Source organism: Octopus bimaculoides, chromosome 20, assembly GCF_046866305.1.
Source record: "Octopus bimaculoides isolate indiv1 chromosome 20, ASM4686630v1, whole genome shotgun sequence".
Classification (NCBI taxonomy): domain Eukaryota; kingdom Metazoa; phylum Mollusca; class Cephalopoda; order Octopoda; family Octopodidae; genus Octopus; species Octopus bimaculoides.
This window is the reverse complement of record NC_142947.1, coordinates 30,801,409-30,824,090: the sequence shown is the minus strand read 5'-3', so window position 1 is coordinate 30,824,090 and position 22,682 is coordinate 30,801,409. Positions and strand designations below refer to the sequence as shown.

At 38.4% G+C, this 22,682-nt stretch overlaps 1 protein-coding gene across 6 annotated transcripts in view; it reads left to right on the top strand.

Annotated features, from left to right (window-relative positions):
* The window catches only part of LOC106874277 (uncharacterized), an 85,853-nt gene that overhangs the window by 5,778 nt on the left and 57,393 nt on the right, over positions 1 to 22,682 (top strand). For 5 of the 6 annotated variants that reach the window (XR_016237643.1, XM_089338321.1, XM_089338318.1 and 2 more), the window contains exons 2-6: positions 3,488 to 3,692; positions 5,712 to 5,746; positions 15,939 to 16,099; positions 20,878 to 20,985; positions 22,536 to 22,629. Coding sequence is in view for 5 of the 6 variants with exons in the window: in XM_089338321.1 (XP_089194447.1) it covers positions 3,488 to 3,692; positions 5,712 to 5,746; positions 15,939 to 16,099; positions 20,878 to 20,985; positions 22,536 to 22,629 (603 nt within the window). In the remaining variant the exon portion in view is untranslated. The remainder of the gene's footprint in view (positions 1 to 3,487; positions 3,693 to 5,711; positions 5,747 to 15,938; positions 16,100 to 20,877; positions 20,986 to 22,535; positions 22,630 to 22,682) is intronic. The other variant, XM_089338319.1, reaches the window with a different exon arrangement.

Below are 22,682 nucleotides of genomic sequence, written 5' to 3'. Positions count from 1 at the left end.
CTAAGAAGTCGCTTTTTTTTTCTTTTTTTTTTTTCATGATATTTCCTACAAGATTTTTTTTAAATGGAGGGTATCACTGATGCGTCAAATATCAAGCAACGATGATAAACTGACATCAAGATTTCGCCTGTTTTAACACGTAGCATGCTTCCGTCTAGTAGTAGTTGTCACTCAGTCATCACTATACCAATGTGACCTGAACTGAGTAATGTGGTTCACATTCTCTCTATTATAAAGAAATCATATTTTTCTTCACTTTGCTTTTGAATGATTGAGGAGATGAATGTCCTTTTACGTTCACGAAACTTTTAAGTAACATGAAGAGATAAATCAGACTGTTACTCAGTGTGTGTGTGTGTGTGTGTGTGTGTGTGTGTGTGTGTGTGTGTGTGTGTGTGTGTGTGTGTGTACTTGGAGAGACAGCATTAAGTTTAAGTTACCATCAATGTATCATATTTAACATATATACACCATTGAAAGGTATGATGTGGTTTGTGTCTGACTGAAAATCTCTTTATAGAAATGTGTTAAAAACCCAATATATTGGAGCAAGTTGAACATCGTCCCTGCCGTAACTCACAAGCATGACAGCCTTCTTCAGCCTTGATAATGACTGGTATCTGCAATTCAAATGCCTAGACGAAATTCGTGTTTCATACATAAGAAATAATGAATAATACATTCACTGATATTGCAAAAAGATTACTAGGCTGTAATAAACTCAGTGTACACAGCTAAAACAGCCTTTTGTCTTTTAGAGTGTATATATGTTATTTATATAGTGTTGTAAATTTAGCCTCATAACAGACGGTTCATGTTACTGAACAGTTTCATGCTAAAGAATTTTCCAGTTACTGTAAAAATGTTATTTCCACTAATCCTCATCATTATCATCATCATCATCATTTAACGTCCGTTGTCCATGCTGGCATGGTTGGACAGTTTGACCAGGCTGGTATGCTGGAAGGCTGCACCAGACTCCAGTCTGATTTGGCATGGTTTTCTATGGCTGGATGCCCTTCCTAACGCCAACCACTCTGAGAGTGTAATGAGTGCTTTTACGTGTCATTTGCGTGATACTGGTGTGCCAATTTGTGTGACACCGGTATCTGCCATGACTGTGATCTTTGCTCAGCTTGATTGGTCTTCTTCTCAAGCATGACATATATTATCCGAATTTTATAATATTAAGTGTCCATCACAGCTGGTCTTACCAATCAGTTTCACGCAAAAAATACAATGGAGTGTAAGGTAACAATCTAATTACAATTACACTCATCAGGGGTAACCAACATGGAAGGGAATATGGCAACTGCTCTTCACTGCCAGAGGTGGATTGGTACAACCGGTCGGTGTCTGCTGCAAAATAGTGGTGAAAAGAAAAATGAGCCAGGGGATTTGACTAGGAGTTATATCCCTTGGTTAGGTGTATTGTGAAGCTGACAAGAGTTATTTTGAAGTGGGGAAATTTGTATTAATAATATGGTGTCTTGGAAGGGACGGGGTGTGTGGTATGTTTAGCAGTGTCATATGAATAAATTTTTCTGGGGGTGTAGATATATATAGCATTGTGTTCATTGTTCTGTTTTCTTTCTGTAAAGGATAAAGCTGAGGGATTTTTTTATATTAGCATATGGTGTGTAATGTATAATGCATGTGTGTGGGGTCTGTGTATATTTGGGGGTACAATTTGCATGAGGAGGTATGTGCTGGGAGTGGTGGGGTAGTTATATGTGGGGTGCCCACCTTATGGGGTGTGCATATGTGTACATGGGTGCATTGGTATGTGTCTTGGTCAAACTTTTTGCCAGGCCCAAGGGCATTGGTGGAAGGTCGTTTGAGGAAGGTCAAGGCAGGGGACTTGTGATTGCAGTCATGGTGGGTCACACAGGTATGATAGAATGTACTTTCTTTCATGCAGAGAAGGATTAAACACCTCACTCCTGCTATTGGGGTAAATATCCGGACATTGGTTACCTTTTAAAATCATTCTCTTGTCAGCCAGGCATAATATGCACTTCCTGCTACTATTGAAGTACTACTTGCATCTTTCTATGATCATCCACTTTATGCTGTACTCTATGGTGCTTGGCTAGGGTTGTGGTGTTACGTCTCTCTGGGATGTTGAATGACGACTTGTGGTTATTAAAGTAGGTTCTGAAGTGGCCTTCCATTACCCCCACATATTTCCACATGCTTGGTTGTTCATTGGGTCCTGTTGCTATTACTTCTGCCTTGTAAACAACAGTTTCTGTATTGCATTGGCTGTTTAGTGGACAAGTTGTGTTACCCCTACATGAGCATCCTGCCTCAGTCTAGGTGCAATCCCATGGTCATTCATCACTGAAGGGGGTTACCCTTTTAAGGTTTGTAAATCATGAGTGATATTTTCAGACCTCCAGTCAAAATAAAACCTCGTCAAATTATTCCTTTCAGTCATATCTGATGACTGATAATTTACTTTTACACACTTGAATGGTTTTTCGGCATGAAACTGTCCGGAAACATGGATTAGATGTTTTGAGACCAAGTTTATAATACTGTATAAATAATATACTCACTTCATTACCTAATAGACAATTGCCTGTTTTTTTCTGCTTTATGAAAACTTACCGATCAACTGTGTGTGTGTGTGTGTGTGTGTGTGTGTGTGTGTGTGTGTGTGTGTGTGTGTGTGTGTGTGTGTGTGTGTAATATTACATTTAAGCTCACCTTTTCTTCATTTTTCAATCTGATTGCTTTCATTACTGCTCAATGATTTGGTCATTTAAATATCCATTCCTTTACTGTCCTTGAATTGCAATACATAGCAAAAAAGAACATGTTTCTACATATGTCTGTCACTAATAAACTCTCTACATTCAATGCTCGCAATAACTGAAGACCTAAACACATAACCAACTGATGTATGTTTTATACTTTTTTTAGTTTTTATACTGTCATATTTGTTGTTTTATATTTTTACGTTATTATTGGAACACTTGTTCACATGCATCATAATTCACACACAAATACATATGCTCACATTCTCTCTTGTACAAACTCAATGATACACGTGCACACACACACACACACACACACACACACGCACATACAACAATACATACCTCAACCTGTGTATATATATATATATATGTATATATGCACACATACCTGAATAGCCACAATAATATACACAAGCACAAGACACACTGCTAAACTCCAATCAAATACCCCCAAACCAATATACACATACCGGGACAGACACCTACACATAAATGCATTGATGATCTCTCTCTCTCTCTCTCTCTCTCTCTCACACACACACACACACACATACACATACAAACACACACATACATACACACATACACACACACATACACACATTAAAGTGTGTACATGTGCACAAATAAACACATATACATCTATGACAGAAATGTTTATTTGTACGTACATTACTCACCTTTTCTTTCTTTTCTTCTCACTCTCTCTCTTTCTCTTTCAGTAAGCACCTCAAAAATATCTGAGAAGCAATCAGTTACTTTCTTAGACCCGGAATCTACCTGTGTTAGCCCACCAACGGGACCACCTCCATCTGAACTTGTTGAGGTAGAGACTCCTAGTGAAAGTTATCAAATAAGTGACATCCAGGTAGAGATAGATGATGAAACTTTATCAGTTGAAGATGCTGAATCACCAGATACGTTAGAGTGAGTATTTTGATTATTATGAAAATGAGTTTAATTGGCGGGTATTTTGTGTTCGGAAGAAGTCTTCAAATGTTGCAAGTTTAATTAATATACAGGATGTCCAGAAATTGCTTTTACAATTTGAAGAATTCAGAAAGAAACGAATAATAAGGATAACTCAGCAGAGTTGGAAAACATAGGCACAGGCGTACCTGTGTGGCAAGAAGCTGGCTTCCCAACCACATGGCTTTGGGTTCAGTTCATTGTATGGCACCTTGGGCAGTGTCTTCAACTATAGTCATGGGCCACCCAAAACCCTGTGAGTGGATTTGGTAGACAGAAACTGAAAGAATCCCATAGTATATATGTATTTATATATATATATACTTTATTAAAAAGCTGTAAAAATATCGCAAAAACTGTTACTCAGAGTTTCACGTTCCTCTCTGAGAAACAGGAACGGGAAACTCTGAATAACAGTTTTTGTGATATTTTTGCTGCTTTTTAGTGCAGTATATTACTCTACCTCTGGTATTTGAGTTCTATTTTTTCCACCTTGTTTCGCATTTATGTGCTTACTCTGGTGTGCGTGTGGGGGGGGGGGGAGTGCACACATGCGTGTGTGTGTGTGTGTAGATACAGGCATGTACATGTGTAATATGTGTTTGTATCACTGCATGTGACAGTAATCTATATAACTCTGTGTATGTGGATAATTCTATATGTTATATATGTCAACATTTGTATATCCATAGCTATAAAGTCTGTAAGGATTATGTGTATATACGTGGTGTGATCAATAAGTATCCAGACTGTTGCCATAGTAATGAAGCTAGAGCATGCACAGTGAAGCCGCATGGCACAGATTGACCTTGAACTCTGCTGTACATGTGCACAAAGATTTAACATTCTAGCTTACATCTGATGCTTACAGCAGTGCTTGGAAGGAAGGTCTGTAGCATGTGGTCATCTCATTGACCATGACAAAGTTGAGCAGAAAATCTGCATCAAATTTTGCCAAAAGCATGGCAATGCCTGCCCAGAGCGCTATGCAAAGTTTTCAAAAAGTTTTCATTGTTCTCAACACAATTACGATCTTGCACAATTGAAACTCAAGTGTTTTTTTTTTTGATCAGCTGAAAGCAGTTTTGACACGAACTTGCCAGACACGTGTCTCATGCCCAAATCTTCATTAATAATGGACTGAACTGAACCATAACTAATCTGCACATCCTCTGATAACTCACGGATGGTGATTCAGTGATTTCCTCTAACTGCTGCACACACATCTGTGATGTTTTTCTCAGCTCTGCTGATTGTGGATCTCCCAGAATGTTCGTCAATATCAACATTTTTTCGGCCTTCTTAGAAACGTCTGAACCAGTCATACATTTGTATGCAGCTCATACACCCCTCCTCATACACTTTCTGCAACTTTGCAAAGGCCTCTGAGCAGGTATTGCCATGGCAACTTACTCTATCGTGGTCAATGCGACTATCACATGCTACACACCTTACTTCCAAGCACTGCTGTAAACAGCAGGAGTGAGCTAGAACATTAAAATTTAGTGGACATGCACAGCAGATTTCAAGGTCAATCTGTGCTAAGTGGCTTCACTGTTTGTACTGAAGCTTCATTATTATAGCAACTGTCCTTATACTTATTGATCAGGCTTTGTATTTCTGTCTGTATGTATATATATATATATATATATATATATTGGGTTGTCCGGAAAGTTCGTGCCGATTTATAGTAGCTTACCTTTCGACTTATTTGCCATGAAACCACCTCAATTCTTGGAAGAGGGTATTTTCAAGTTAAAGGAGAGATGGAGACTCATTGTGCAACAAAATGGTTCATATTTGGTTACAACCCAATATATATATATGTATATATATATATATATATATACATATACATATATATATATATATATATATATATATATATATATATATATATATAGCCTACATGTTTCCGTGTTGTCTCTATGCCATACACACCTTCCTCATTTTTCTTTGTATTTCTTCTCTTAACAGGAAATATCACAAGATAACAGCAGCTGATTTACAATGTTGGTATAGTTGTATATTTAACATAAGAGGACTGATGTTATGACTGTACTGTGTGATATATTGTATGGTTGTTGTTGTTATTGTTTAACTAACAAGTCAGTTCTGATCAAGCAGACCTTTCATCAAAGACATTCTAGTGGTAAACATCTCCAACCTTGCCATTATTTTCAACCATTGTGTATCAAGGACTAGCTAATGTAACCTTCCTTTTCTTAAGATGGTAGCATATGATTTTGAAGGTATTAGACAGCTATTTCTAGCCAGTCAAGCAAGCATGTAGAGTAGTGGTTCTCAACCATTTTATACCCCCTTTGATTACTATTTTATTCTTGTGGACCCCATAGCCATTCAAAGGTTAAAAAGTACTTTTATTGATACTGCTTTCAAAATCCCTGTTTAGTTTTTCACATGTTCACTTGTGTAGGTTTGTAATAGTACACACTGACAGAACATGTTTCAGTGACCAGAAATAGGTTAAACTATGAAAAAATTTGGGGAATTGTTGTTTCTTACAATAAATAAATCTAGGTCAAAATTTTTCCACGGACCTTTGAGAGACTACTGTGTACCCCCAATATTCCTGCGGTCATATGGACCCCAGCTGAGAACCACTAACGTAGAGAATTTCTCATTGGCCTGAGTCCATTATTCTGTGGTATTCTGGTGAGTATTGTGGTGAGGAGCAGTGTGGTGATGTGACAATCTTGTTGTTTAGACTCAGGTAAATGCTACTCAAACAAACATGTAATCAGGGACATTCCAGCCATGATCATTCCAACTTATTCTTACGTGTGATAAAACCCAGGATCACATTTTCTATAGTATCTTTTTCATAGAGAGTGATGTGATTGAAATTAGGAGCAGTTATATCTTTATATAACTGAGTAGTATATTCCTGGTTATGGCATACAACTGGACAGAAAGTTACCATTGGTTTCCCATCTACAATTGCACTTGGCAGTACAGACAACTCATCATGAATGCGAGCTGGAAGCACATGGACTCTTTAACACTGGAAGTAGATATAGAATCTTGATCAGTTTGTACAAGATCAAAATGTAAAAAAAATATCTCGAGAGGGAAAGAAGGGTTGCCTCCCCTTGTACGATTACAACCATGGCAAAATAGGGTCGGCTGTACTTGCACACATTTTTTCCATTCTCTAGTGAACAAAGGGGAAGACTATGTCTCAAAACAAATTTTTTGCCATGAGGATAGTAGCTAAAAATATCACTTTTTGAGTTCAAGAAGGCACCTAAATTCTGGGAATCTAATAAGATTATTATCCACTTGTCTAAGTAAAGTTTGTATCGTCTCCTTCTATTGAGGTTGGCTCAGATTGTTTACTCTTTACTCTTTACTCTTTTACTTGTTTCAGTCATGTGACTGTGGCCATGCTGGAGCACTGCCTTTGTAGTCGAGCAAATCGACCCCAGGACTTATTCTTTGTAAATCAAGTACTTATTCTATCGGTCTCTTTTGCCTAACCGCTAATTTACAGGGACGTAAACACACCAGCATCAGTCGTCAAGCGATGTTGGGGGAACAAACACAGACACACAAGCATATACACACACATACATATGTATACATATATACGACGGGCTTCTTTCAGTTTCCATCTACCAAGTCCACTCACAAGGCTTTGGTCAGCCCAAGGCTATAGTAGAAGACACTTGCCCAAAGTGCCATGCAGTGAGACTGAACCCGGAACCATGTGGTTCGTAAGCAAGCTACTTACCACACAGCCACTCCTATGCCTATAGACATCTTTCAGTTAATTCTGTTTGGCATTCTTTCTTTTATTAGCCATATATAGCTAGCTAATGTTGTGATGTTACACCACTCTTGAATCCTAAAAGGGGACCTATGGTTATTTAGCCTGACCTTAAAGGGGTTCTCACTGCTCCAACATATTTCTGAGTATGCATCCCAACACCTCTACTTTGACTCTTCAGCATGTCTGATGAGTTGTCTGTTTTGCCAAGTGCAATAATAGACAAGAAACCAATGGTATCTTTCTTACTGATTATATGAGCTCTGATCAATAAGTATCCGGACTGCTGCAATAGTAATGAAGCTGCTTGACACAGATTGACCTTGAACTCTGTTGTGTATGTGCACTAAGTTTTAATGTTATAGCTTACTTCAGCTGTTTACAGCAGTGCTTGGAAGGAAGGTCTATAGCATGTGGTCATCGCATTGACCATGACAGAGTAAGTTGTCATGGCAATACATGTTCAGAGGCCTACACAAAAACGCAGAACGTGTTTGGAGAGAAGTTTATGAGCTGCACACAAGTGTATGAGTTGTTTGGATATTTCCAAGATGGCCAAAAAAATGTCAATATTGACAAACGTTCTGAGAGACCCACAACCAGCAGAACTGAGAAAAACACTGCAGATGTGCAGGCAGCTGTGAGGGGAAATCGTTGAATCACCATCCATGAATTATCAGAGGATGTGCAGATTAGTTACGGTTCAGTTCAGTACATTATCACTGAAGGTTTGGGTATGAGATACGTGTCTGCCAAGTTTGTGCTAAAATTGCTTTCAGCTGACCAGAAAGACACTTGGGTTTCAGTTGCACAAGATCTCCCTGATTGTGTTGAGAATGATGAAATTTTTTGAAAACTTTGCATAGCGCTCTGGGCAGGTAATGCCATGCTTTTGGCAAAATTTGATGCAGATCCTCTGCTCAACTTTATCATGGTCAATGCAACGATCACATGCTACACACCTTCCTTCACTGCTGTAAGCAGCGGAAGTGAGCTAGAATGTTAAAAGTTAGTGCACATGCATAGCAGAGTTCAAGGTCAATCTGTGTCAAGTGGCTTTACTCTGCATGCTTTAGCTTCATTACTATGGCAACAGTCTGGATTCTTATTATCAGACCATGTATGCCATAACCAGAAATATAATACATGACTATATAGAATTAGTGTCTGTGTGGGGGGGAGCTATGCTTGTGCCATTTAACATACACAGTATAAAGATATGAGCTACTAATAGTCTCTAGCATTGGAGACATAGATCTAAGCAGGTTTTTATAACATGCCTTGTGTCTCAAAGCAGTTTGTAGGCTCTGGCTATACAAAAAAATCGTTCACTACGAATTCCATTTTACCCATACAAGTATGAGAAATAGATGTTAAAACAATGAAGATTATGACATGCATGTGTGTGTATAATATGATCTTGTATAATATATATTTATGATGATGATGACGACGACAACGACGATGACGACAACGACAATGACAATGACGATGGTGGCAGCAGCATTTACAACGACGACAATGCCACCGCCTATGATGACACTGACATCAATGACAATTACGAAGATGTTGATGATAGTGGTGATGGTGATGATGATGATGATTACTACAATGAAGATTAACATCTAAATAATCTTTTTTTTTTTGAGATTTTCTCCATGTCTGTGTCTCTTCTCTCTTTTCTTTCACTCTTTAAGCTAAAAAAAATTGTATCGCAAACAAAAAAGTTCTATGAAGAACATCAGTCACCAACTGAGATGAAAACACACTTGTTTTTTCACTCCATCTATGCTACCACTACTATAACAACTTCTGCTCATCAGTACTAGCTAATTGCACACACCTTTAATATATATATATATATATCTATATCTATATCTATATATATATATATATATATATATATAAGCAATGTTAATTCTCTAAATGAAGTATTAACAGTAACTGCACGATAAAGTGTAGTATATTGCCACTTAAGTGTGGCTGACCCCTAGGGGTGGATGTTACTGTTGCTTTTAGCCCCAGGAGGACATCTCCTCCAGCTGGCTTATCGACACACGACTGTGTCCTGTTTGCCAAGGGAGTTATCCCTCTCACCACGACCAGCAGCACGAACGTATCCGGATTTCAGGGTTATTTCCCTTCATCGGCGTTCGACAGCTGATGACCTTGGTGAGAGAGAAAAACCTGGCAAAATCTTATATCTTCTTTTCCAGTGACATTCTTCACTGATATTGAAAAGGTGAAAACAAGCAATGTTAATTCTCTAAATGAAGTATTAACAGTAACTGCACGATAAAGTGTAGTATATTGCCACTTAAGTGTGGCTGACCCCTAGGGGTGGATGTTACTGTTGCTTTTAGCCCCAGGAGGACATCTCCTCCAGCTGGCTTATCGACACACGACTGTGTCCTGTTTGCCAAGGGAGTTATCCCTCTCACCACGACCAGCAGCACGAACGTATCCGGATTTCAGGGTTATTTCCCTTCATCGGCGTTCGACAGCTGATGACCTTGGTGAGAGAGAAAAACCTGGCAAAATCTTATATCTTCTTTTCCAGTGACATTCTTCACTGATATTGAAAAGGTGAAAACAAGCAATGTTAATTCTCTAAATGAAGTATTAACAGTAACTGCACGATAAAGTGTAGTATATTGCCACTTAAGTGTGGCTGACCCCTAGGGGTGGATGTTACTGTTGCTTTTAGCCCCAGGAGGACATCTCCTCCAGCTGGCTTATCGACACACGACTGTGTCCTGTTTGCCAAGGGAGTTATCCCTCTCACCACGACCAGCAGCACGAACGTATCCGGATTTCAGGGTTATTTCCCTTCATCGGCGTTCGACAGCTGATGACCTTGGTGAGAGAGAAAAACCTGGCAAAATCTTATATCTTCTTTTCCAGTGACATTCTTCACTGATATTGAAAAGGTGAAAACAAGCAATGTTAATTCTCTAAATGAAGTATTAACAGTAACTGCACGATAAAGTGTAGTATATTGCCACTTAAGTGTGGCTGACCCCTAGGGGTGGATGTTACTGTTGCTTTTAGCCCCAGGAGGACATCTCCTCCAGCTGGCTTATCGACACACGACTGTGTCCTGTTTGCCAAGGGAGTTATCCCTCTCACCACGACCAGCAGCACGAACGTATCCGGATTTCAGGGTTATTTCCCTTCAGGGTTATTTCCCTTCAATATCAGTGAAGAACGTCACTGGAAAAGAAGATATAAGATTTTGCCAGGTTTTTCTCTCTCACCAAGGTCATCAGCTGTCGAACGCCGATGAAGGGAAATAACCCTGAAATCCGGATACGTTCGTGCTGCTGGTCGTGGTGAGAGGGATAACTCCCTTGGCAAACAGGACACAGTCGTGTGTCGATAAGCCAGCTGGAGGAGATGTCCTCCTGGGGCTAAAAGCAACAGTAACATCCACCCCTAGGGGTCAGCCACACTTAAGTGGCAATATACTACACTTTATCGTGCAGTTACTGTTAATACTTCATTTAGAGAATTAACATTGCTTGTTTTCACCTTTTCAATATCAGTGAAGAATGTCACTGGAAAAGAAGATATAAGATTTTGCCAGGTTTTTCTCTCTCACCAAGGTCATCAGCTGTCGAACGCCGATGAAGGGAAATAACCCTGAAATCCGGATACGTTCGTGCTGCTGGTCGTGGTGAGAGGGATAACTCCCTTGGCAAACAGGACACAGTCGTGTGTCGATAAGCCAGCTGGAGGAGATGTCCTCCTGGGGCTAAAAGCAACAGTAACATCCACCCCTAGGGGTCAGCCACACTTAAGTGGCAATATACTACACTTTATCGTGCAGTTACTGTTAATACTTCATTTAGAGAATTAACATTGCTTGTTTTCACCTTTTCAATATCAGTGAAGAATGTCACTGGAAAAGAAGATATAAGATTTTGCCAGGTTTTTCTCTCTCACCAAGGTCATCAGCTGTCGAACGCCGATGAAGGGAAATAACCCTGAAATCCGGATACGTTCGTGCTGCTGGTCGTGGTGAGAGGGATAACTCCCTTGGCAAACAGGACACAGTCGTGTGTCGATAAGCCAGCTGGAGGAGATGTCCTCCTGGGGCTAAAAGCAACAGTAACATCCACCCCTAGGGGTCAGCCACACTTAAGTGGCAATATACTACACTTTATCGTGCAGTTACTGTTAATACTTCATTTAGAGAATTAACATTGCTTGTTTTCACCTTTTCAATATCAGTGAAGAATGTCACTGGAAAAGAAGATATAAGATTTTGCCAGGTTTTTCTCTCTCACCAAGGTCATCAGCTGTCGAACGCCGATGAAGGGAAATAACCCTGAAATCCGGATACGTTCGTGCTGCTGGTCGTGGTGAGAGGGATAACTCCCTTGGCAAACAGGACACAGTCGTGTGTCGATAAGCCAGCTGGAGGAGATGTCCTCCTGGGGCTAAAAGCAACAGTAACATCCACCCCTAGGGGTCAGCCACACTTAAGTGGCAATATACTACACTTTATCGTGCAGTTACTGTTAATACTTCATTTAGAGAATTAACATTGCTTGTTTTCACCTTTTCAATATCAGTGAAGAATGTCACTGGAAAAGAAGATATAAGATTTTGCCAGGTTTTTCTCTCTCACCAAGGTCATCAGCTGTCGAACGCCGATGAAGGGAAATAACCCTGAAATCCGGATACGTTCGTGCTGCTGGTCGTGGTGAGAGGGATAACTCCCTTGGCAAACAGGACACAGTCGTGTGTCGATAAGCCAGCTGGAGGAGATGTCCTCCTGGGGCTAAAAGCAACAGTAACATCCACCCCTAGGGGTCAGCCACACTTAAGTGGCAATATACTACACTTTATCGTGCAGTTACTGTTAATACTTCATTTAGAGAATTAACATTGCTTGTTTTCACCTTTTCAATATCAGTGAAGAATGTCACTGGAAAAGAAGATATAAGATTTTGCCAGGTTTTTCTCTCTCACCAAGGTCATCAGCTGTCGAACGCCGATGAAGGGAAATAACCCTGAAATCCGGATACGTTCGTGCTGCTGGTCGTGGTGAGAGGGATAACTCCCTTGGCAAACAGGACACAGTCGTGTGTCGATAAGCCAGCTGGAGGAGATGTCCTCCTGGGGCTAAAAGCAACAGTAACATCCACCCCTAGGGGTCAGCCACACTTAAGTGGCAATATACTACACTTTATCGTGCAGTTACTGTTAATACTTCATTTAGAGAATTAACATTGCTTGTTTTCACCTTTTCAATATCAGTGAAGAATGTCACTGGAAAAGAAGATATAAGATTTTGCCAGGTTTTTCTCTCTCACCAAGGTCATCAGCTGTCGAACGCCGATGAAGGGAAATAACCCTGAAATCCGGATACGTTCGTGCTGCTGGTCGTGGTGAGAGGGATAACTCCCTTGGCAAACAGGACACAGTCGTGTGTCGATAAGCCAGCTGGAGGAGATGTCCTCCTGGGGCTAAAAGCAACAGTAACATCCACCCCTAGGGGTCAGCCACACTTAAGTGGCAATATACTACACTTTATATATATATATATATATCATAATAACTTAACAATCATTTTTTTTACCATCCTAGCATGTCTCTTGACAGAATTTTATTTAGGGCAGGATTTTACTGCCAGAGGTCTTCCTGAGGCCAGCTGTTACCTGTTCCTCAACTTAAGGGATACCTTTATTCTGCAGGTTTTCAAAAGTGCAGACTGATTGGTTATAATGTCAACATAAAGTGTGATATGCACAGAATATATGAATATTAATGTGCATTTATACATGCATGCATGCACACACACACACACACACACACACACACACACACACACACACACACACATACTGTTATGATGTGGTGTTTTCCTCAGTTATAATGTATGACCACTGTTGTGACTGTAGATGTTGTATCTACTCTAGTAGCCATGATATTTTCTTGATATTGGATACAGTGTATCTCTTGTATTCCGGAATGGTAATACACCACTTTGTCTATTGTGCTATCACTGATAGCTCTGCAAGACACCAAATTTGAACCATCTACCTTGACTGTGACTCGAACTTGACAATAACACATAACTGATACTGAACTCCAACTGAGAACTCATACAATGACTCTACAATGACTCTACAATGACTCCCCTGTACTGGCTGATGTCATCTCACTTAATAGTGGCTGCTTCATACCATTTGTCCTGTAGGATAGGTGTACCATTTCCACTACAACACATACATACATACATACATATACAAGTCTCTCTTGACAGAATTCCTTCTTATGTCACTGGTCAGCTTGGGGCTACAGAATAAGACACTTATCTGAGGTGGTGCACAATGGGACTAAACCAAGAACCACAAGGTTGAAAAGTGATCATTTTAACCACACAGAACATTCTTGTACCTATATGTGTATGTCTCTAAGTGAAATACAAAGAGAGAGAAAAGAAGAGAAAGAGAAAGAAATGAAAGATCTAAGAAAGCATTAATACTATTTCAGTTTAAAACAGTTTTATTATTGATTTGTATTTTAAGAAATTATTAAAATGGAAGTGACTTTGTGGGAAGAATGGTTGATATATTTTGGATATGTGAGATTCATAAGAATAAGAATAAATGGTTTCTTTATTGATCACAAGAGTTTTAAGTATAATACAAGCATATTATGCAGAAGATTTACAAAACATAACAGTGAGTGAGGTGCACATAACTTTAAACCAGGCACAGGCAACATTTCTTGAGCAGCAGGCTTAATGAGAAATGACTCATCACCAGATGGGCTACACCACTAAAAAAAATTCCAAGTGATTTTTCATTAGGACTACCATTCAGAAAGTTTAACAGGCTATGATTTGCCCATGACAGCAATAAACAGTGGGAGGGGCTAAAAGTTTAATACAACATGAAAAATAGTTTAAAGAGATGAGAAGCTACCACCTAGAAGGGATCAGGGTGCCCCTGACTAGGAGTGTGTAGCCACTCTCAGGCTGCTGCATTACTGCTATCTGCAATTAGGAATACCTATAGATACAGCATCATACTAATCATTGACTTGTTGAAAATTAATTGGACAAATGGGGAAATCCATGGCCATGGTTTTGTAGCACTGAAATTCCATGAATGTAGTTCAATTCTTTTTTTTTTTTTTTTTTTTGCAATTCACTACAGTTCCAATAGCATAAGGATTTAATTTTTCCATAAACTGGTCTGTTTGGTTAATATTGGCACAAATGCTCACTTTCTACACAAACTACAAGACTATAACAGCGCAACAATAATGGACACAACACTAACAACATTACAAATTGCAACAACAACAACAACAACAACAACAACAACAACAACAACAACAACAACAACAGCAACAACAACAACAACAATAATAATTATTATTATTATAATAATAATAATAATAATAATAATAATAATAAATAATAGTGCCTTAGGTATAATAAAAAAATATTCAGACAAAAACATAACAAAAACACCAGGACTTACAAATATATATAACATACAGAAAATTGCACTACTGGGTACTGCACACATTCTACGCAAAACACTTTCAATACAGTAAACATAAGAGCACCACAGCAAACCACAGCACATACCCAAGGCGCACAGAGCTGCGCTCGGTAGTGAAGTGAAAGCACGTTATAAAAATAAAACTACTGAACAATAATAATAATAATAATAATAATAATAAAAATAAAAATAAAAATAAAAATAAAAATAAATGCCCTGATGTAGTACCAGGCAGTGGTTTCATGGCTTTTGATCTTAACTGATTGGAAGTATTGCTTGTCAGTTGCTTAATCTTAACCAATCAAACATGTCTTAGTGGCTGATGATATTGCATCTCTGATCACGAGCAGAAGTAGTGGGGAGCATTATAGCCATGTGTTGAAAGGAATTCTTTGGGGTTTGAATAATTCGCCTCTGGAAACATGGAAGTTTTGTTCATCATCCTTAAACAAACTTTATTCAGGGACCTTTTGAGCAGGATGGGCTAGTCAACCTGAAGAAAATTCTAACTGGGTCCCACCTGCAAGGTCATACACTGTTTATCTTGATATAAGATCACCATGTTGCACACATATAATTGTGATGCATGTGCCTGGTGTACCCTTATCAGACAGGTGGCCATGATGGGTATACTGGGCTTCATATGTTTGTACCCCAGTGTCATTTTGATGGCATGCACTGCTCTCTCACTCAATAATCATAATGATGATGATGATGATGATGATGATGATGCTGATGATGATGATGCTGATGATGATGGTGGTGGTGGTGGTGGTGGTGGTGGTGGTGGTGGTGGTGGTGGTGGTGGTGGTGGTGATGATGATGATGATGATGATAACAGTTTCAACTGAGTAATGTTAAAATTCTTCTATCAACTTATCTATGCAGCTAGTGTTGAAACAAGAATCCATGTCTACCGCCTTGCCTGTCACTATTTCAAAGTCTTGCCAATGACTACATTCATTACTAACATACCTAAGACCAATATTAATCTAGAGCATCTTAGTATCACACCAAAAGAAGCTCATGCAATGAGCATTCCACTGAGGGTGAGTGACTTCTTATTTTTTATTAGCTTTTATATATCAATATTTTGTGTCTGTATCGGGGCAGCTATCTTTTATATTTTCATTGGTGTCAGTCGTTGAACTGCAGCCATGCTGGAGCACTGCCTTGGAGAGTTTTAGAAAAAAAAATCACCCTTAATACTAATTTTTTCTTAAGCTTGTTACTAATTGTATCAGTTTCTTTTTGCCAAACTTCTAGGTTACAGTGACATAAGCAAACCAACACCAGTTGCCAAGCAGTGATGGGGAGACAAACACAAACACAAACACAAACATATATACATACACATAGATATATACATACATATATGTGTGTGTGTGTGTGTGTGTGTGTGTGTGTGTGTGTGTGTATACCAGAGTAAGCACATAAATGTGAAACAAGGTGGTAAAAATAGTACTCAAATACCAGAGGTAGAGTAATATGCTTTATTAATAAAGCTGCAAAGGCATCACAAAAACTGTTACTCGGAGTTTCACATTCCCATTCATCAGACAGATGTCTTTGAAGCTTTATAAAATAATACATATAAATATAGTCGAATAGCTATTTGGTGTGAATAAGAATGAAGAGGTTAAGTTAAACTTAATTTGTGATTAATAATAAACATTCTCGAATATTCCATCTTCCATCTTTCATTTACTCTGTGTGTGTGTGTGTGTGTGTGTGTACACATCATCATCATCGTCATCATCAGTTAGCATCTGTTTCCATGCTGGCATGGGTTAGACAGTTTGACTGAAGCTGGTAAGCTGGAGAGCGGCACCAGGTTCCAATCTCATTTGACATAGTTTCTACGGCTGGATGCTCTTCCTAATGCCAACCACTCCAAGAGTGTAATGAGTACTTTTTACATGCCACCAGCATGGGTGCCATTTACATGACACTGGTATCGGCCACAACTAGGCTTTCACTTGGCTTGATGAGTCTTCTCAAGCACAGCATATTGCCAAAGGTCTCGGTCACTTATCTTCACTGTGAAGCCCAACATTTGATGGGTATTTTTTACATGTCACCAGCATGGCTGCCTGTAATGTGACACTGGCAACAGCCATGACTACATATATACATACACACACACATACATACACACACACATACATACACACACATACATACACACACACATACATACACACACACATACATACACACACATACATACACACACACATACATACACACACACATACATACATACATACATAAATACATACATAAATACATACAAACATACATACATATATATATATATATATATATATATATATATATATGTATATATATATATATATATATATATATATATATATATATATATATATATATATATATACATATATACATATATATATATATATATATATATATATATATATATATATATACATATTCATTTTTTCTTTTATTCTTTTACTTGCTTCAGTCATTTTGATTGCAGCCATACTGGAGCACTGCCTTGAAGAGTTTTAGTCAAACAAATCAACCCCAGGATTTATTTTTTAAGCCTAATATTTATTCTATTGGTCTCTCTTGCTGAACTGCTACACTACTAGTGACATAAACACACCAACACCGTTTATCAAGTGGTGACGGGGGGGGGGACAAACACAGATACAAAGATGCACACAAAGATAGATATATATATACATATATAGAATGGGCTTTTCTCAGTTTCCATCTACCAAATCCATTCATAAGGCTTTGGCTGGCTTGAGGCTCTAGTAGAAGATACTTGCCCAAGATAACAAAAATACCCTGTTGTTGATGCTGAAATTCCAATGAAAAAGCCTCGGATCTAGATTAGGAACCAGTTCTTTCTCTATAGAATGACATACAAAGATACATACATTAGTACTTACATTACAGGCTTCCTTCAGTTTTTCTCTACCAAATCCAGTCACAAAGCTTTAATCAGCCTGAGGCTATAGTTAAAAACAGTGAGACTGAGCCCAGAAGTATGTTGTTGGGAAGTGAACTTGAGATCAATAGGGGAGGTCACAGAAAAGTTGAATTGGTTCATTAGCTCTGAAAAATATTTCTTGCATCAGGATCCATTTCTCTTCATCTGGGAGTGAGAAAGAGTGAGCAAGTGGTGTTGTCCCTTTAGTTGTACTTTAATAATTGATGGGTCAAGATTTTGGGGTAATGTTGATTACGATTAAGATTCAGAGTTAAGGTTTAGGGTTAATGGTTAGGGTTAGGGTTAGGGTTAGGGTTAGGATTCAATATTTTGTGTCAGGTTTTGCCCCTATCTTTACATTCTGTCCTTTTATTTTAATGTTATATGCATGCGTATGTGTTAGTGTGAGTGTTTGTGTGTGTGTGTGTGTGTGTGTGTGTGTGTGTGTAAATATGTATATATATATATATATATACATACACATACACGTTAAACTAGCAATACTTTTCCCCCATTTTTTCAGACGTCTACAGTCAACCAGAAGCACCTCAATTGCTATAAGAAGAACTTAGCTTTCATATTTCATTCTGTTCTTACATGTGTATATCTTTTATCTGCTTGGGATACCAAAACATTACCAATAGCACCATTATATTTACTATGTGCTGTATTTTCATTAAATATACACATATACATATATATACATACATATACTTTGTTGCAAAATGCGACCTCCTGACACCAACACAGCTCCAACAGTCATGTCAACAGTTAGGAAACTACAGGCCAAGCCAGCAAGCCAACTTGCTCAGAGTGGAAGAAGTAGTCGTAGTAGTCGTACTTGGCTGGATGTCTTGTGTAATGTGGTTCTTCATCACTTGGCATCCCTTTGACTGGTCACATCAAATCTTTACACCGACTGTCTTCATTGCACAGTATAGTCAAATTGTTTAGAAGTTCACTTTGCAGCTATGAGGTCTCGGGTTCAATCTTTCTGCCTGACACCTTGAGCAAATGTTTTCTTTAGCCTTAGACTGCCCTGTCCTTGTGAATGAAATTAAGAAGTCACAAACCATATAGAAACCCACCGGATGGATTGTACCAGCATTGCAAAAGAAACAGCCTTGTCACACACTGTCACATTGCATTTGCTTGAGAACGACATAAGAACACTCTTGTCTGTGGAATGGTCAGCCAGTTATACACTTATTCAGGATCAAGTAATTCAACTGATTGAAAAACTGAATTGTCATCATCAAACAATCAAGGTCCACCATTCTTGTTCCATGCATTCAGAAACTCATTGTGGGATCAGAAACACCTTAATTACCATTAGAAAATCTTGTTTTCATTATTTCATTCTATTCTTGCATGTTTAGAACCATTTGGTTGGTGTTTTGCAAGTTTTACATATATTGATCTGTGACACCCATGTTTCTAGGGGTGAATTATTCCAACCCCAAAGAATCCCGCTCAACACATGGCTATGACGCCCCTCCACTACACTTGCTCATGATGAGAGATGCACATATTGTCAGCCACCAAGAGATATGTTTGACTGGTTAAGGTCAAGCAAATGACAAGCAAATCTGTGGTACTGAGCAGAAAATTTGCTGTAGCTCTTCTTTTTCATCAAGACAAAACATGTACATGTTAACACTGCCAATCATTTAAGATTAGATGCCATGAGAGCCACTACATGGTATTATTATTATTATTATTATTATTATTATTATTATTATTATTATTTAAGGTGGCGAGCTGGCAAAATCGTCAGCATGCTGGGCAAAATGCTTAGTGGCATTTCATCCATTGCTACATTCTGAGTTCAAATTCCACCAAGGGTGACTTTGCCTTTCTTCCTTTCAGGGTCAATTAAATAAATACCAGTTATGCACTGGAATCAATGTAATCGACTTAATCCCTTCCCCCAAATTTCAGGCCTTGTGCCTCCAGTAGAAAGTATTATTGTTTTACGTTCAAACTCACCATATGCAGACTCTCATACTTACCTTCCAAGATGGAGTTGAGCAATTATGCTCTATGAGGCAGGCTTGATAATTGTTAAGGGATTTCTCTCTTAACATAAAACCAATGGTAGCCTTAACCCATAAACAGATACATATGCACTCTTTATTTGTGGATTAATGGTGCTACCAATGGTTTCATGTGGAAACCACTGCTAGCAGTGTTAATTCATAAATAAAAAATATTTATCCATCAAATGCAGTGTTGGGCAAGCATTCTCATTATTCCACACTATCACTCACACACACACATCATGGGTTTCTACCAATTTCACTCACAAAGCATTGCTCAGGTCAAGGATAGGGAACACATGGTCCAAGATGCCACACAGTGGGACTGAATCTGGACCTATTTGGTTGCAAAATGAACTTCTTGACTGCACAACCACACTCATGATTATCTTCTGATTTCAAATCTTATTATGATAGACTTTGTTTTCTACACCATGTTTGACATGAATTAAATAAGTATTAATAATATACAGAGCTATAAGGCAGTGAGCTGGCAAAACTGTTAGCCTGCTGGGGGAAATGCTTAGTGATATTTTGTCTGTCTTTACATTCTGAGTTCAAATTCTGCTGAGGTCAACTTTGCTTTTCATCCTTTGGGGGTTGATAAAATAAGTACCAGTTGAGTACTGGGGTTGATTACATCAACTTACCCCCACCCTGAGGTCGATGGCCTTGTACCAAAATTTGAAACCAGTAATATTCAGAGCTGGGAGTGAAGGAGTTAAACTCAATCAAATATCTTCTGTCCCTTATAAATTTGTCAATATGTGTCAATGTGATAAATCAATACTTATTTTATAATTGGATTTTACACTTTCAGAACATTGAACATGTTGAAGAACTGACTCTATCTGACAACCGACTCTCAGATGAAGGTGCCACTTTCATCTTTGAAATTTTGACATTTGGTAATCGTATCAAATCGTTAGTAAGTCCTTACAAAAAGTGTTCTTCATTCCAAAATGTTTATTACAACAAGAAATCTTACAAAAAGGCGGCGAGCTGGCAGAAACGTTAGCATGCTGGGCAAAATGTTTAGCGGTATTTCGTCTGCTGCTACATTCTGAGTTCAAATTCCGCTGAGGTCGACTTTGCCTTTCATCCTTTTGGGGTTGATAAATTAAGTACCAGTTACGCGCTGGGGGTCGATGTAATCAACTTAATCCGTTTGTCTGTCCTTGTTTGTCCCCTCTATGTTTAGCCCCTTATGGGCAATAAAGAAATAAGAAATCTTACAAAACTACACCACCCCACCACCAAACAACTATACATGACTCCATACGACACTATACTTCACTTACTACACTGTCATATACAATACTACCCTATGTTACACTATGCTTCACTCTGATATACTATACTATGTTATGCCACACTACACTGTGATAAATCATGCTACCCTATGCTATACTTTTCTACACTGCACAATGATACACTATACTACTTTTGTTATACCAGACTTAATTACACTATGGAATACTATGTTATAACCACACTACATTATGCAACATCATAATAACCTCTACATGCTCATTTCATCTCATAGGAATATTAGCCAAAACTCACTGTCTTAACTATTTAGCATTTAACCCTTTAGCATTTCAGATTATTCTGTCACAGGTAATGCTCATTTATTCACATTGTTTTGAATTAAGCATCCATTATCTTGTAGCTTCAAGATTTCAATGTGATTATTTATTTTTAGAATAACATTGTAGGGTAGGTGTGAGAGCCTGGATCTAGTCAGTTTGAGCATGAAACAGATGGAATATTTTGGCCAGAAATGGCCAGTTTAAATGCTAATGGGTTAAACTGATCATATCCCGCCAAATTATTTTACCCATTTTATATTCAAACTGACCATGTCCAACCTCTCATACTTACCTTCCACTGTTATTTCAAAATATAAGCATCAAAATCTCAAGCTTACAAGATAATGCATGATTAATTCAAAATAATGTGAATTAGCAAGCATTACATTCAACAGTAATCTGAAAGCTAAAGTGTTAAACAAGCAAAAACTCATCAGACATCATAGTCCTAGAATGTCTAACAATGCATATGGACAGAGCTGATATTATTTTCCTCAATCACTACATGTCTGTGCGTGGGAGGTAATATCTATCCCCACTTAAATATGGATGTTCTGTTAAAACAAACTATACTGTGGTAGATACCATGAGAGAAACTCTCATACTGGCTATTTACGCAAAATGTACTCTTGTTTATATTGCTATTTGGGAGACAAACCCCTGCCATCTCTAGCACCAAGACCACCAGATCACATAATTTTGACCTTCCTTGGTCTTGTCAATGATGGATGCTTGACTGCTAGAAAGAGCAGCAACTCATCTCCCCAGCAGTGATATACAGAAAAATAGGGCCAGAACAGGTGCTGGTGTTGTGATTAGCCAATGACCTTGTTAAATGCTCACCTGTTTATGTGTGTGTGTGTATTTGCTGTTTTCCTCTTTTCAGAACCTGTCAAGCAATAATCTTGGATTTCAAGCAATGCAGAAAATGGCAGAGATGTTGGAAGAAAATGTTAATCTGAACACACTAAATCTTTCCAGTAGGTGGTGCCTTTTTTTCTTGTTGTTATTGTCAGCCCAGGGCAGCTCTGAA